General features: G+C 43.3%; 1 protein-coding gene across 1 annotated transcript in view; it reads right to left on the bottom strand.

Moving 5' to 3' along the window:
- LOC145992109 (hemolymph lipopolysaccharide-binding protein-like) overlaps positions 1-16,745 on the bottom strand; it is a 29,429-nt gene extending 12,684 nt beyond the window's left edge. The window contains exons 1-2 of the mRNA XM_083128392.1: positions 16,700-16,745; positions 14,105-14,236 (exon numbers count right to left, since the gene is read on the bottom strand). Of these exons, the coding sequence (XP_082984518.1) occupies positions 14,105-14,207 (103 nt within the window). The 5' untranslated portion in view covers positions 14,208-14,236; positions 16,700-16,745. The remainder of the gene's footprint in view (positions 1-14,104; positions 14,237-16,699) is intronic.
- Positions 16,746-17,485: the final 740 nt, after the last annotated feature.

The raw sequence follows: 17,485 nt of genomic DNA, 5'->3' as shown, positions 1-17,485 counted from the left end.
CCTTATTCGCTCGCTTTCTCGGCTTGTTTCGAGCCAAACAAGCAAACACGAACACCACAAAGAAGTTTGTCGCAGGTGTTTGTCAATGTTCGACGGACAAGATCAACGCAGTTACCAACATGTTCGAGGTCCCAACATCGCTGCCGAGAAGCTCGCTAACCACAAGCTCTACTGCAATGCCAACGAACCGGGGCTGGCAGACTTGCCCGAACCTGGCACCGTGGAGCGTTTCCACATGCACGGTGCCATGGTGGAGCACCCCGCTATCATCATCGCAGATTTCGAGGCCTTCCTCAAACCCCTGTCCACTTGCGATCCCGATCCTGAAGTTTCTTCCACCACCCCTTACCAACTCCACAAGGCATCCAGTTTCGCATACGTTGTGGTGCGACGAGATCAACACATCGCCCCCGAGCCCTACGTGTATCGCGGTCCCGACGCAGCCAAACACTTCCTCGAGAGGATGGTTGACGAGGCCATCGAGATAGGGAAGGTACTGTTGACCCCCAAGCCTATGCTCCGACTGTCCCCCGACGATCAACGTAGACATGACGAGGCCATCACTTGCCCTGTCTGCGTCGAGGAGTATACTGCCAACAACCGTAAAGTCCATCACCACGATCACTTTAACGGTAGGTATGTTGGTCCTTGGTGCAACAGATGTAACGTTAACGCCTGGGACCCGCGTTTCATCCCTGTGTTTTTTCACAACGGCTCGGGGTACGACTTTCACCACCTGATCAAGCATCTTGGGTACGACAATGCAAGAATCAATGTCCTGGCACAAAACGAGGAGCGTTATATTAGCGTCAGCAAATGGGTGCCGATCCCCAACTCAAAAAGCAGGAGCATCGAGCTTCGCTTCCTCGACTCCCTGAGGTTCCCCCCGGCCAGCCTCGATGCTCTTGCAGGGAAGCTGAGCAACGAGCAAATGCTTATTACCTCTGCGAATTTTCCAAACTTGGACGCCGGTCTCTTCAGGCGTAAGGGGGTCTACCCCTACGAATACGTCACAGGCCGTACCAAGTTTGCGGAGACGTCGCTACCTCCCCAGGCGAAGTTCTACAGTCAGCTACGAGGCTCGAACATCACCGACGAAGAATATCATCACGCCCAGTCCATGTGGCGCGAGCTAGGTTGTCGAACTCTCGGAGACTACCACGACGCCTACCTCAGACTTGATGTGACGCTCCTCGCCGACGTGTTCCAGACGTTCCGGGCGACTGCAATGAACATCTACCACCTGGATCCTGCCTACTTCTATAGTCTCCCCGGACTGGCGTGGTCAGCCATGTTTCTGGTGACGAAAATCAAGCTGGAGCTTCTTTCGGACGTGGACATGATGCTGTTTGTGGAACGCGCCGTGCGGGGAGGAATGGTCCAGGTGTCGCAACGGCACGCATGCGCCAACAACCATCACATGGCTACTGGCTACGACTCCACCCAACCGTCGAGCTACATCATGCACACGGACGTGAATAACTTGTACGGGCACTCCATGATGCAGCCACTCCCCTTTAGAGGGTTCGAGTGGGCTGACCCCTCCAACTTCGACGTTGAAGGTTTCGACGATTCGGAACATGGGTTCTTCGCCGAGGTGGACCTTGAGTTCTCCGAGAAGCTGCAGGATTTGTTCTGCGATCTCCCCCCTGCACCCGAGTTCAAGTGTCCACCCGATTCCAACCAGACGAAGCTCGTCATGGATTTCGAACCCAAGAAGAATTACGTTCTTCACTACCAGAATCTCCGGTGGTTGATGCAGCGAGGGGTCGCGGTCCACGCAGTTCACCACATCCTCAAGTTCGAGCATTCTCCATGGTTGCGTCCATATATTGAAGTCAACACTGAATACCGCACCGCAGCCACGTCCGAGCTTGATAGGGATTTCTTCAAGCTCATGAATAATGCGGTGTTTGGCAAGACCATGGAGAATGTACGGAATCGCGTGGACATAAAATTGGTGACGAGGAAAGAGCGATGTCGTCAGCTTGTCGCGAGTCCATTGTTCAAGTCTCGAACAATCTATAACGAGCAGCTGGCTCTGATTCACATGAGGCAAGGTGTGGTGAAACTCACCAAGCCCATCTACGTTGGAGCCACAGTTCTGGATCTGAGCAAGCTCCACATGTTCGAGACATACTACGACATATTACGTCCACACTACGGCCACAACATCTCGCTTCTCTACACGGACACGGACAGCTTGGTGTACCACGTTCGCACAGCCGACGCATACGGGGATATAGCCACAGTTCCATCTTTGGTTAACCTCTTTGACACGTCAGGCTATCCCCAGCCAAACCGATACAAAATCCAGACTCGCAACAAGAAGGTGCCCGGCAAACTCAAAGACGAGAAGGACGGAGACGTGATTCTCGAGTTTGCAGGTCTTTGCGCCAAGGCCTATACCATCAAAGCCGAGGGCAGCGTTACCAAGAAGGCCAAGGGTGTTGGCAGACAGGTGGTTCGGGAGCATCTCACATTCGAGGACTTCGTGGATTGCCTCAAGACCAGGTCGTCTGTTCTAAGAGCTGAACAGCGCATCCAGAGCGTCGACCATGTGTTGACCACCAACAAAGTGAGGAAGATTGCCCTGGATCCCAACGATGACAAGAGGTGCGTTCTCCAATGTGGAATCCACACACTGCCGTGGGGGCACTATCGCTTAGCAGAAAGCAAAACCTGCAACATATGCCCATCTTCAACAGAAGATTCATAAAACAAAACAAAAAAAAAACAAAAAAAATTATTTTGTTAGTCATTACAAAAAAAAACACTGACTGTTATTACAAAAAAAAACTTTGACCGTATTTTAAATAACCAGCATAATATGAATCTTTTTGGTTTCCGAAAACAAACCAACATGGAGACTGTACATCGCGCGACGACAGATCATGAATTTCTACCTTCCATGTTAACTAAACTCAACGGTCTACTGATTGTTCACCTTAACAGCATTTGGACGAAATTGGATGACGATGTAGGCAAGATGTTTTACGTCTTCAACAACAATTTACATTTTTACAAAATTCCGATCGATGGAAAACTTCAAATCACCGTGAATCCGGAAAACGTAGGCGAAATCAAAATATCTACCGGCAAGAACATTTTTCGAATCAAGCACGACAAGATGCTTTCTAACATTACGTACGATGTTTCTGCAGGAGATTGTTTATACGTTGAACTCCTAGGAGATTACGACAAACTTATTCCTCTCTTCGTAGAATTACGAATCGTCTATCCTATTATAAATAACCGTTAACCAAAATGCCTAACGACATTTTCGGCAACACTAAGCGTGTAGACCACGCAGAAGAGATTCTCATGTTGGACGTCAGAATTAAAAAGTTGAGAAGCGATTTGATCGCTTTGCAGGAGACCTTAAACAAAAGTTTAGAGTCGGAGATTGCTACGCTCCAAACGCAATGTCTGGACCCCATTCTGAAAATCGATTCCGAACTGAAAACGCTCATAAAAAATTATGTCGACGTACCTTCTTACGACAATGTTCAAAATATACAGTTGAGCGTGGATAAGCTTCAAAATGATTTGGCCAAATTACAACAATTTCAATCGAAAAATGAAGATTTGGAAAAATTGAAACTCGAAATCGAAGAACGAACTTCGGCAATCGAAAAGAATTTCTCTGAACTTCAAACCGTCGTGAAGGATATTGATGTAGAACGCTTGCATGTTGTTGTTTCCAAATTACAAGAAGAATTCGCCAGCACGTTGGAAGAAATTAAATCCAAGTTACAGACTTTGGAAGATACCATGACGAACCTACCATCGTCAGACGAACTGCAGGTCATCGGCAAAAGCGTCGCGAACATAAAAATTCAATTGGAGGCTTATCAAGATTTCGAACACATTCAAACCACCATCGCTACGCTTCAGGCGTCTCTGGAGTTGATCAACGAAGAAATTAAAAATATTCACGCTGAAGCAAGTGCGTTGACGAGCATACAAGACACGTTAAGCACGGTTCAGCAGAAGATCGAATATTTAGAAAATTTGAACGTCGAATCGAACCTTGCTCATTTTCATCACGTACTGGACAACATACAGGGTGACTTGGATTCGTTACGGACGAGCGTACCTTCGAGCGAAGATTTGGAAAAATTAAAAACGGCGGTGACGGCACTATCCGATTCGAGCGACATCAAAAGTTCGTTGAGCGATCTCGAGAGTAGGGTTGCCAATCTCCCCACCTCCAAAGAATTGCACGCTTTGAAAAGAAGCATATCACGTATGCTGAAACGACTGGAAACGGAAACGGCGAACGTGGAACAGATTCGAGACGAACTTGCTTCGCTGGTGTCGACGCTGCCCACTTCGCAGAGCGTCGCCGACCTTCACACGCAGTTTACCGAGATGCGAAGCATCGTGAACGATCTTACCGAGAAAAGTTCGAAATTGAATCAAGTCGAGAACCTTCAGAGTATCGTCGTCAACATCAGAGATCAAGTTGGAGTGTTGGAATCCACGCAGGAATCGACGCTGGCCTCTTTCGGTGCCAAGTTACAAGAACTCAACGAAAACTACAAGCAGTTGAACGTGGAAGTGAAAATCAAACCGTCATTTTCTACAGTAACGGATACCATCGTCGAACATTTGTTGCCCGTACAAAATACACTGGGACAGCTTCACAGCAACCTCGTTAGCGTCGATACTAAATTCGCTAAACTGCATTCTCTGCAAGCCATCGAAATCAACAGCGTACCCAATCAACAGAGAATCTCCACGTTCGTCGAAGGTAACAAACTGTACATGTTGCATCCTTATCATCCGTACTACAAGTTTCTCCTCGATGGCACGATTCAGATAAACGAATTTTCGTACTGGTCTCACGGCAGAAAAGCTAGCGTTCCCACCATGACCTTGATATCGAATCGCGGTGTCCAGAAAGCAGGAAATATTCCTCTGGCACGTTGGAACGAAACGCGCAACATATATGAAATACACGAAGACGAAGATCTCACCGTTTTTGACGTGAGTGCCGGCGATAAGCTGATCATTCAAAACACTGGTGAGGTGCCACCCTCTTTGAATCCCATCACGCTGGTGCTTCTCTTCAAACGTAATCTCTAAAAAATGTCTAGGCAAGCCATCGTCGAAGAATTGCATAAACCTGCACGCCGCAACTACGAACGTTTGGCGGTGGTGACCAAGGGAATCGACGACCTCTGGCAAAGTGACCTCGTGGAGATGAGTAGCGGCAATCTAAAAAATGTGCATAAATTGAACAAGGGTAACAAGTACCTCCTCACCGTCATAGACACGTTTTCGAAATTCGCATGGGCTCTACCTTTGAAAGCCAAAACGGGAACGTGCGTCACGGAAGCATTCAAGACAATTTTTCGCGAAAGCGGCAGACGACCTCGGTTTTTGCAAACAGACAACGGTAAAGAATTTTACAATGCCGTATTCCAAAAGTTTATTCGGAAACACGACATTCGACATTATTCAACCTTCAGTCACATCAAAGCCAGCATCGTGGAAAGATTTAATCGAACCTTGAAAACACACATGTGGAAACGATTCACGCTTCGAGGAAATTACAAATGGGTCGACATACTGCCGGAACTCGTCGACACCTATAATGATACGGTACACAGAACGATAGGCATGAAGCCAGCTGATGTTACAAAATCTGACGAGCAGCGTTTAATTTCTACAGTTTACTGTCCAAAGTACACTCCCACGACTACCAAGAAATCAAAATTCAAAATTGGAGACCAGGTGAGGATCAGCAAATTCAAACGCACCTTCGAGAAGGGATTCACAAAAAATTGGAGTACAGAACTTTTTACGGTGGTTCGAGTTTTACCCGGAAACCGGCACACGTATATAATAAAAGATAGTAGCAACGAGATTTTGAAAGGAAGATTTTACGAAGAGGAACTCTCTAAAACAAAACATCCTAACACGTACCTTATCGAGAAAGTATTGCGTAGAAAAGGTGACAAACTATTGGTGAAATGGCTGGGGCTTCCGGAAAAGAGTTGGATCGACGCGAACGAAGTGATTCTATGAGTGCGTGGAATGTCGTGAAACGTCTACCTGATTCGGAAAGTCAAACGAAAAAAAAGAACGGCGAGTTGCTTCCCGACAGCATCCGTTGTCTAATCGTAGGCCCTTCAGGGTGTGGGAAAACAACACTGCTCGTGGACAATTTTCTCCTTGCACCGAATTGGTTAGATTGGAAGAACAGGCACCTCTACGTATTTTCGAAAAGTCTCGAACAAGCGAAATACCAGCAACTGATAAAACTGTACGATGGTCTGGATATTGCAACGTTCGCTTCGGAAATAAAACCACTCGACGATTGTCGTGAAAATTCAGTCGTTGTGTTCGACGATGTCATCCTGGAAAATCAAAATGAAATTCGCAACTTTTTCACGCAAGGTCGTCACAAAGGAATAGATTGCTTCTTCCTAGCTCAAACGTTTTCCAAAATTCCAAAACAGTTAGTACGCGACAACGCTAATTTCATATGTTTGTTTCGTCAAGATCATACCAACCTCAAGCACGCGTACGATGACTACGTAGGCGGAGACATGAACTACAATCAATTTTCGGAACGCTGCTGCTCCCACTGTTGGAACAGTGACGATTTCGGATTCGCGACGATCGACATGACGAGAAAACCCAACGACGGAAAATATAGAAACAAAATCAACGACTTTCTAAACGTTGCAACGTTGTGAGAAACGACGTGTATAAATAACGTTATGGCGAAACGAAAAATCGAAGACGAAAATCTCAAGTTGCGAAACTACCTCGCGAAACGCTTCAAAGGTTGGAAATCCGAGAATCGCGGATTCTACGAAGAGAAGAAACGTCAAGATCAACCTGTGATCGATGCCATCAGCGATCTAGGTAAAGAAATTAAAGGCGTCACAGAACAAAATAAAAATTTGATCAACGAACTCGTACCACTTGCAGCTAAAAGTTACACCGTACCCACGCCTATTTCGAGCATTCCTTCAACGCCGTTTGAACTGAAGGACGTACCGCCAGGACGTCGAGCCATAAGCAGCACGTCGTCGTCTTTGGATAAGATCGAGTTGGGACCTTTGGCACGAGACTACCTGAGTACGGGTAAGTTCGACAAGGATGAAGTGTTCGGATTGTATCCCACCATGGAAACCAATGAAGGCGGCGGTGTGGTATGGAAGATTGGGAAATCGAAGGTGACTTTTGAAGGCAACGACATTAAAGTCAATTTAGGCGATAAGAATAGCTGGAACAGGTATCCGGGTACGGTGGGACTGTGGGAACTCGTTGCCAAAAAGCAGCCGAAGGATTACACCGAAGAAGATTACCAGAGTTACAAGGAAATTCTGATCATGACGGACGCCTTGTACCAGAACAACGATGCCTCGCAGAATAGGGTGAAATCCAGCAGCGGCGAAAAATACAGGAATCTCATCAAGCCGATATGGAACCAGGTGAAAACAGGCAGCGGCGTCAAACTCTACAACACCCTGCCCAAAGAGTTTGTGTGGGTGGACGACGTGCGCAAGCTCATAGACCGATTGTTGGTTATTGCAGGAGAGGAGAATGCAGGCAATCGTAATTTCTACAACGAGAAGGTTGGCATCGTGGACATGATCAGCACAAAACTTTCCAACTTCATCGTAAACGACGACAAGGGCATAGGGTACCTCATTAAAATCATCAACACGCTGCCTCCGAGATTCTGGAACGTGGCCGAAGGAAAGGGTCTCGTGAACGACATCATCAACAAGTTACCTTTCGAGATGCATTTACCTGGCTACCAGTACTGCGGACCAGGTACCAAACTCGAAAAAAGATTGGAGAGAGGAGACAAGGGTGTGAATCTGTTGGACGCCGCATGCAAAGATCACGACATCGCTTACAACACCACTCGCACCGATCTGGATGCACGTCACGAAGCAGACAGAAAGTTAGAGCACGCAGCTTTCGAAAGATTCGTTAGCAGAGACGCTTCGCTGGGAGAAAGAGTTGCAGCACTGGGCACCACCATCGCCATGAACACGAAACAAAAACTTGGATGGGGTGTGTAGAAATAAAAAAGTTTCTCAACCCGTGAAAAAAATTTCTTCGGTATATAAATAACACTACGTAAAAAAAAAAAAACTCCAATTGTGTTTGCCATTTATAAAATGAGTAAACAATCACTAGACGCCCAAGCATTAAAACAAATGCTAAATTCATCAGTCGAATATGTAAAAATTCAGGAATTAGAAGTGGACAAACCTTACACGATAACTTCCGGTTCAATTGTTTCTACCCAGTATGGCCCCAAGGCGCGTCTGTTGCTCAACGCACAATACAGTCTATTTTACCAGATCGATACGCTGACATGTTATCCGACGAGAAGCTAGCTATTTTAATCGAGAACAAAACTCGAATCGTGTACAAGGGTACAAAAGAACTTCTTGGTAAGAAAACAAAGCACGTAATAGAATTTGTGTAACGACTCTGCGCGAAGTATATCCTTGAAAAAAATTACACGGAACAAAAAAAAAATCTCAGAACATTTATATATAAATAACATACCAAAAAAATTACACAAAAAAAATCTCAGAACATATATATAAATAACATACCGTGAAGATAACATATAGAGCATCAACATGAAGCCCAAGGGTGTTGTGTACCAGATACCATACTCCAATCTGAAAAATCTAGGTGCCCTCGATGGGTTACTCACCAAGAAACAACGCGAGAAGAAACGTTCTTGCTTGACGAAAGGACACGGAATGAAATTACTTCTCAGCACACCTCAATTGAGACGCTTGCAGCGTTCGCGGAAACAGCAAAAAATCGGAGGTTTCATATTCAGCATCCCGGCCATCCTGGCAGCATTGGGGGCCGTTGGAAGTTTGGCCGGCGGAAGCGCCGCCATCGCGAAAACCGTCATCGACTCGAAGAAGAACAAGGCGGAGTTGGAAGAACAAAAACGTCACAACCTGGCTATGGAGAAGAAAGGGAAAGGTATAACCAAAAAACAAAAAAGCAACCTCGATGCTTTAAAGAAATATAAAAAAAAGAAAAAGCCCTGTCCAACTTCGATATTGAATCTCTAATCGAACCGTTGGGAATAAAAAACTTCAGGGGTGTTTTCATGTCCGATTCTCTACCCTCTGCTGTGAAGAAAAAAGAGTATGGCGTGGTCAACCTGGACAGTTACAAAAATCCTGGTACACATTGGATATGCTACCTCAAAATTAACGATAACAAAGCATTTGTTTTCGATTCGTTCGGTGGCACACCGCCTGCCAGGTTGGTGAAGTATCTCAGTGTTGCCAACCTCTACTACAATGACAAACGCATCCAGGGTTTCACCGATGTTAACTGCGGCCACCTTTGCCTTTCCGTTCTCGCATACATGTCTAAAATAAATAACCCGTCGGTGGAACATTTTCAGAAAGCATTGTGGAACCTGAAACACAATGGGCGTGTTCCATCTCACAAGCGAATCTTCGATCTTGAAACTCACGCTGCACGATGACATCGTCTATCCTAAATCCGTAGCTCTGCGTGCATTCTACAGCATGTACCTCATACCTAACGTCACGCAGCACAACAACAAAATTAGCGTCGGAAGCGAACACATCGTCGTCACGCCAGGTCAATACAATCTTTCCACTTTGCAAGCTCAGTTACCCAAAGGCACGTACCTTTCTCAAAATTCGGTCACGCACAGAGTGGAAATCGTATCGGCGACGGAGACCGTGGACCTGGGCACCATGGGAGAACTTTTAGGTTTCGAGAACGACACCAAACTCGAAGCTGGCATCAAACATACGGCAACCAACATTCCTAAATTTCTAGCCATAGAAACTCTAAACGTTCACTGCAACGTGGCGGAAGGCATGATCACGAAATCCTCGGACGGATTGTTAGGAAGTCACAAGCAGACGGGAATCATAGCCACTTTCAAACCCAGTTCCGAGTTCATGGAACCGATCATCTACACACCCTCTTCGCCGATCTATTTTCCAGTATGTCGCAACCGCATAGACGACATAGAGTTGGTGGTGACGAACGAGAAAGGAGAGGTGGTGGATTTCGCAGGTGCAACGACCACTGCCATCGTGGAGATCAACATATAATAAATAACACACATAGTGAAAATGGAACAAATCGAAAGTTACGAATTGCAATCTTTTCCTCCGAACCGTCGCACGTTCGCCAATCTCAACGAAGCAAACAGGGAGATCGAATACGACGTGGACGTAGGGGATGGGTTCGTTCATCCTCACAGAGCAGACCTCTACCTTCAATTCGACGTGGTGAAGAAAGAAAGTGGAGAAGCGTTTCCACCCAATGCAAATTTGAAACTCGTGGACAACTTCGTACCTCACCTGTTCTCGCAGGTGGAGGTGAGGAAACACAACACCGTCATCGACAGAATAGATTATCCAGGCATCACGTCGACGGCAGTGGGAACATTGAAATTATCCAAAACAGACGCAGCATACTACCAGGCGGGAGGATTCGAAGCGGGGACCAAAATATCGACTAGAAGTCACACGGTGCTTTTTCCCATGCGTCTGCTGCCGGGATTCTTCTCGGACTACAAAGAGATCATGTGGAAGGGAGGATTGCGCGTCACGTTTCGAAGAGCGGCCAACGACAACGACGCACTGATGCGATACACCAACTTGAACGCCGACGGCACGCCGATAGCCAACACATTACCCGAAGCAGCCAAGTGCGTCATCCGGAGCATGGAATTGAGAATGCCGATCGTGGAATACGAAACAAACTACGCCCTCAAGTACAAAGCAGAGATCTTGAAGAGTCCGCAGGTACCGATTCACTTTCACGGTTACCAGTGCGTGCAAAAGGTGGCGTCGGGAAGTCACATGGAATTCGACGTGACGACGCAGTTCAACAACATACAGTTCGACATGCCAGATTTCGTCGTGGTGCTCTTTCAGACCGGGCGCGATAACAACCAGGAAAAAGATTCCAGCAAGTTCGACGACTGCAAGATCAAGAATGTTTATCTGAAAAATGGACGCAACGAAGTTTTCCCGCGTGAGAATTACAACCTCGACATGACCAAAGACGATTACCTCAAACTTTACGAAGCTTACACCTCTTTCAAACGCGTGACCGAGGGAAGCATGGACATGTACTACACGCCCAGCGAATTCAAAACCCGCAGACCCATGTTCGTCATCAACACATCTAAGAGGAAGCAGGTGGTGGTCAACGATCGAACCAACATCAAGGTCGTCTGCGAGTTCCACGACGCGCTGCCCGAGGACACCGTATGCAGTGTGATCCTGGTCGCCGAGAAGTCCTTCGTCCACGACGTGAAGAACGAGAGGGTTACAGAGCAGTTTTAACAGGTTTAACATCTTTTTCTTGCACAAAATAATAAGAGGCGCCAGCGCGTGCACGTGTGTGTGTGTGGCACATCGTTCCCGAGAGAGGTTTACAAAAGTCACGATATACAAACATTAGTGTCCCCGGGACTTGGAAGATTACGATAAAGTGCATTCGTACTTCAAGAATGTGAGAAAATGCATTATTTACTCATCACGCTGTGTCAGCGCAACGAATAAATACGCGAAACATAATCTACCGATAGGCGCGCGCGCGTGTGTGGCACATCGTTTCCGAGAGAGGTTTACAAAAGCCGTGTCCGGATTGGCAAGCGCTCCATCCCGTTCTTCCCCGTTGCTCTCGCGTGCACTCGAAGTCGCGTCCAAGTCGTCCGAATCTGCATGTCCCCTTGTAGTACGGCTGTCACTTTTCCCGCCAGGTGTCAGCCCGAACTTCACCCACCGCGCTCTGGGGGCGCAAACAAACATGACAATAATTTCCACCTAACTACTCACATTAAAAATATAACACGCTATTTCATCATTTACGTTTTCTGCATTCAGTATTATCGAAAAAATATTAAAATATAACTGAGTTTTACATCCTCTAATCAGTAAATGTTGTCTGTACAAAGTAAAAGTTAGAATATGGCTGCCAAGCGCAGCGTCACAGCGAGTTCAAGCGTGCATCTGTCGCGCCTCCCTCCGACTCCACGTCTACCGCAAATTCGGACAACAGAGATTGGCTGAGTCCCAGATGGAACAGCGCTCTAGGTGACATCTGCTGTTGATTCGGACGCAACCCTGGCCACTTCTATTAGTCAGTGTTGCCAACTTCTATTTGTAGGTTAGCTTCGCCTGTAAAATATCACATGGTGAAATATTCTTGAGGTGAGTTGGCAACATTGAATCGCAATTGATGTTACCAGTGTTGTCAACTTCTATTTGTAGGTTAGCTTCGCCTGTAAAATATCACATGGTGAAATATTCTTGAGGTGAGTTGGCAACACTGGCAACATCAATTGATGGCACTCAACCCGTGCACCTCCACTAGTCAGTGTTGCCAACTCCCATTCGTAGGTTAGCTTCGTCTGTAAAATAACATGTGGTGAAATATTCTTGGGGTGAGTTGGCAACACTAATCGCCAATTGATGGCACTCAACCCGTGCACTTCCACTAGTCAGTGTTGCCAATTCCCATTCGTAGGTTATTTTTGCTTGTAAAATATCACATGGTGAAATATTCTTGGGGTGAGTTGGCAATACTAATCGCCAATTGATGGCGCTCAACTGAGCTGATTACACTAATCAGTATTGCCAACTCCCATTCGTAGGTTAGCTTCGCCTGTAAAATATCACATGGTGAAATATTCTTGAGGTGAGTTGGCAACACTGATCGCCAATTGATGTTGCAGAACCCGTGCACCTCCACTAATCAGTGTTGCCAACTCCCATTCGTAGGTTAGCTTCGCTTGTAAAATATCACATGGTGAAATATTCTTGGGGTGAGTTGGCCACACTGCGAGAAAAGCCTCAAGCAGTGTTGCCAGCTCTTTGCTTGAGGTTAGGTTAGACCCAAAAACAAACCTTGGTGATTTTTTCAAGTGAGGAGTTAGCAACACTGCGAGCGCCACCGAGCGCCATTTTCGGTTTGCGAACCCGGCCACCTACTCTACTCTGTAAGTTAGCTTCGCCTGTAAAATATCACATGGTGAAATATTCTTGACGTGAGTTGGCAACACTAAACCGCAATTGATGTTGCCAGTGTTGCCAACTCCCATTTGTAGGTTAGCTTCGCCTGTAAAATATCACATGGTGAAATATTCTTGGGGTGAGCTGGCAACACTGCGAGAAAATGGCGCTCATGCCTTACGAGAGAAATCCATTAAGGCGAGCGCCACCGAGCGCCATTTTCGGTTGCAGAACCGGCTTGATTGCTCTACTCACCAATTTTATTCTTGTGTTTCATTTCTTCCATTTCTCCTGATCCCTTGTTGTCATCATCTCAATCACCACAGCATCGTCAGACTTCAAGAAATCACTCACCTCAGGAGAATCTCGAATGGCATCTTTTCTACGAGCATTGGTCGCCTTAATTCACACTTTCATAGATTCTCCCTAACGCGTCAGTGCATCAGGAATCTGTAGACATTCCATCGACACTCAAACTAATTGTTTGTTTGAACTTCCACATTTTATTAAATCAAATCAAATCAAGTTTGCTGTCGTTTCATTTCCAACAGTTAAAGGACTACCACCTTCTATCAACTCAAGACTGTGTGCAGCGAGAAATGCGATCTACCTTCAACCAATATCCAACTGCTGAAACAAGAGACTTGCTCCAGGATAAAAAAATAAACTTTCGGGATTAGAAAACCCGTTACGAATTCTGCAGAATTTAAAGAAAATTGTAAAATAAATTATTAAAAGTATCAAATATAAAGTATAAAATAATAACGAAAAGTATAAAATATTGTAATGTGGTGGACCCCAACATGGGCCTGTCTACGCGTATCCGTGAGACTCGCATTTTCGTGTCCCGCAGTGCAGTTCGGCGAGATTAAGGTGATCTCCATAAATTACATATAACGCACAAACAAAGCACTAAATTATTTAATCTACATAAACGAAACTGTTATTTTCCTTCATGTAAAACCTTTTCAACAGTCAAGTCATTTATTGAGAGTTTCAATTTAAAATTTAGATCTAAATGTAAAATAGGCCTGTCTATGCTGATGGAAAAATTATTCTAAAAATTATAACTACATTACCTTTATAGTCATTAAGGTTTGTACCGGATGACCATTCAGTGCTTCCACAACAGTGGTAAAATAGGACAATTGGAAGAACAAGTTGCACTAAAACATTCGCCATTATTCTCGATGACACTTCACAACTTTCCGCTAGAACAAAGAGATGTAAAAAATAAGTTTTATCACGAGCATTTGGTGGGCCTTTTTAAAGAGGCACAAGATAAGCTAATGTTGAAACTTTAAAATCATACATGTACTAATCTAATACAGAAGAATCCTACTATACAGTGGCCATAAATAAAACTTTTCTTCTAAACTATACTCTAAAAAATTTCACAGGCACAAGAAGCAATCTTTTGTAAACATACAAAACTTAACTTTGTTAGCTTTCTGCACCGTAGAAATGTTTCGTCACATTGTGTCTGTGATTATGTTAGTTAATCTATATGTATTCTAGCGAGAGTGTTTAATCTCCCTGTTTCTAGTAGCTACTAGAAAACCTTGATCTTCCTGAGCCCACTATCCAAATTTTTCATCCTGGTTGTCTTATTTTTGCTACTGTCTATATACTTTTTACTTCACTAAATGGAAAGTGAAGCTTGAAGGAGTGAAATAAATCTAATGAAAGTGAGTGAAAAGGCATAATTTCATCACTACAGTGGTAGTAGAATTCATTGTCTCTCCAGTTCTAAAGTGTAAGTCAGTCACACAAGAATTGTGTGTCATATTTCCATGCATTGTGCGTATGGTTTTCCACTGTCCAAAGCTCAATTCAGCATTTTTATTGGTGTATTAACATAATTTGAAGATATGCAGGATTTAGCCAAACTCATTGCCAGACAGATTTCTACTGTCGGATTAAAAATTATAGATACTCGAATTTCGACTCCAATAAAAAATTAACCAGTAAACCTACATAAAAGCGAGTTGGATCAAAATTTAGCTTATTCAGATCTGCGTTAATCTATGCTAACCAATTTTTCCTTCGAGTAGGCCTTCTATTTTTTATCGTCGTGGGAACAAGAAAAGTGCCTCTTTTTTCGGGTTTTGCAAGCGGTCACTCTTTGTGAAATTCTATAAATAATAAAACGAGTGGGCCAATCGTGATGAAATTTTAGTATGGTGCAGATAGAAATGTCTTAAACACAATTCTTAATATTCAGATTTTTAAAATTTGTCAGAAAACCGTTATTTTCATTTTTTTTAATATCGTTTTCTGGTATTGGTTAGTCCTACAAATACAATATTGGTCTTGTTTTGAAGCTCTTTGCATCTGTTGTTAAAATCCGTTATCATTGTCAGTTCACATTGCGCAACTGATTTTATAGATATTTTTATTCAGCGGAGTAAAGCCATACGCTGAACGTGGCAACACTGCACAGAGAAAAATCGGGCTGCCCCAGAAAGACAATGCGTGCAGTGTTGCCACGTTCCACTTACATCTTTACCCCGTAGAATAAAAAATAACGATCTGTATAAAATCGGTTTCGCAATGTGAATTGACAATGACAATGGATTTTAAGAAAAGATGGAAAGTGTTTCAAATCAAGGCCAATATTGTATTTGTACGACTAACCAATGCCAAGAAAAAGTTATTTCGAAAAATTATAATTGTCTAACGCACATGTGTTGACTGTATTTAAAAATTGGAACTGTTTATAATCATTCAAAATTCCAAAACATATAATTTTAAGTTAATTTAATGTAATCAATGTAAACTTTATTAGTAAAATTTTTACTAACTTCTAAAGTCTTTTCTTGAACGACACTTGCAAAAGTTACTAATAAAGTACAAAAACTGTGCATTTCAGTCTGTAACTGTTGTGCTGGATATGTACTTGTACTTAGCTTGTGGATCGAATAGCATTAATAAATAAATAATAATAATAAATTTCGAATAAAATGTGTTTATTTAATTAGTTTAGTAATGATTTATTGTATAATAACATTTATAACAGTTGTAATTATTATTATTATTTCTACTATTCTACTTTTATTTCTGGCATTTACCCCCCTATAAAAATTTCTAACGTCTCTCTAAGTCATAAAGATGATAGAATTAAAGGGGCTGTGTTTGAGTACACAATGTCGAAAATTTTACATTTTACTGTTGTAAAATTGAAGTAGCCTATTTCAATGTTTATAATTTATGTAAGTTTTATTTCAACCTGCAGAAGTCTTAACACGAAACTGTTGGTAGAAGATCAATATTGTCTTGGAAAATATTAGTTTTGTCCCTTATATCTGCATCTAAAGCGCCCGGAAACTTCCCAATTTTTTCCAGATACTTTTGTTTTTCTCTATCGCTTTCAAATTTCAAGCGATCCAGTCTGAATACGATCTTTTGTAACAAAATAAGCTCGAAGATAATCTGTATCCCACTTGTTTAAATTGGGAATTTGGTCAAACCGGAAGTTCATATTGTACTTGCGATAATCGAATTGCCTGATCGATTTTTTTTTTTGTTTATCCAGCAATAACTCCAATACTTCTAGTTCTATCCGACACGTCCAAAATCAAAGAATTTATAAAACACTCTTCTCAAAATCATATTTGAGATTGTGCCTGTGACTAACATTACCACATAAATAACACCTAGTTGAAACTACTCACTTCGATCTCTTTGAAACAAGATGGTAGATGAGAAACCAACTGTTGAATTCGTAGCTATTTTGTTGTTATTTCCTGGATGTGTTTCTTTTATACACGTATCAAATTAAATATATGACGAAATATTAGTTATAATAAGGTCATGCATCCATTCATTCAAAGATAATATCAGGAAGAGATTGAAGTAGTTTCATTGATTTTTTTTCTTTGAATGCAAGTGTAAGATAAGTAAATAATTGAACTTCGGTAAATTATGCAAGTGTAAGATAAGTAAATAATTAAACTTCGGTAAATTATGCAAGTGTAAGATAAGTAAATAATTAAACTTCGGTAAATTAAGATAAGTAAATAATTAAACTTCGGTAAATTCTATTTTATTTTGAAAGATTCTTACACGTGAGTTTGCAACTAAGAAACCCCATTCCAGATAGTTTATTCAGTTAGCATCTTTGAAGGCGTTTAAATATGGCCTACCAAAAAAATCTGAGAAAAACATGTGCCGGCATTGATATTGAGACGTGATATTGGGCCCGTTCCGAAAGTTGCACGAGTTTAACGCGTTAAACGAGTTATGGCAACTGGTCGTTCCATAAGTGCTTCTGTGCGTTTCGTGAGTTTCATTATGCTGTCCCAAAAGTCACATTCCGTGCGTTTCGTGCAAGAACGAGATTCACCAAACGCACGGGCCAGGAAGCTGGTTTGTTCCGTGAAAATCGTCTGCTCCTTGCAGACAAAGCGCGTGCTGATGGATTCAAACTGTACTAGTTCGGAAAATGTATTATAATTTTA

Source organism: Lepisma saccharinum, chromosome 1, assembly GCF_977018435.1.
Source record: "Lepisma saccharinum chromosome 1, izLepSacc3.1, whole genome shotgun sequence".
Taxonomy (NCBI): Eukaryota; Metazoa; Arthropoda; class Insecta; order Zygentoma; family Lepismatidae; genus Lepisma; species Lepisma saccharinum.
Note: the sequence above shows the minus strand (reverse complement) of the source record. Positions and strands in the feature narration are given on the sequence as shown.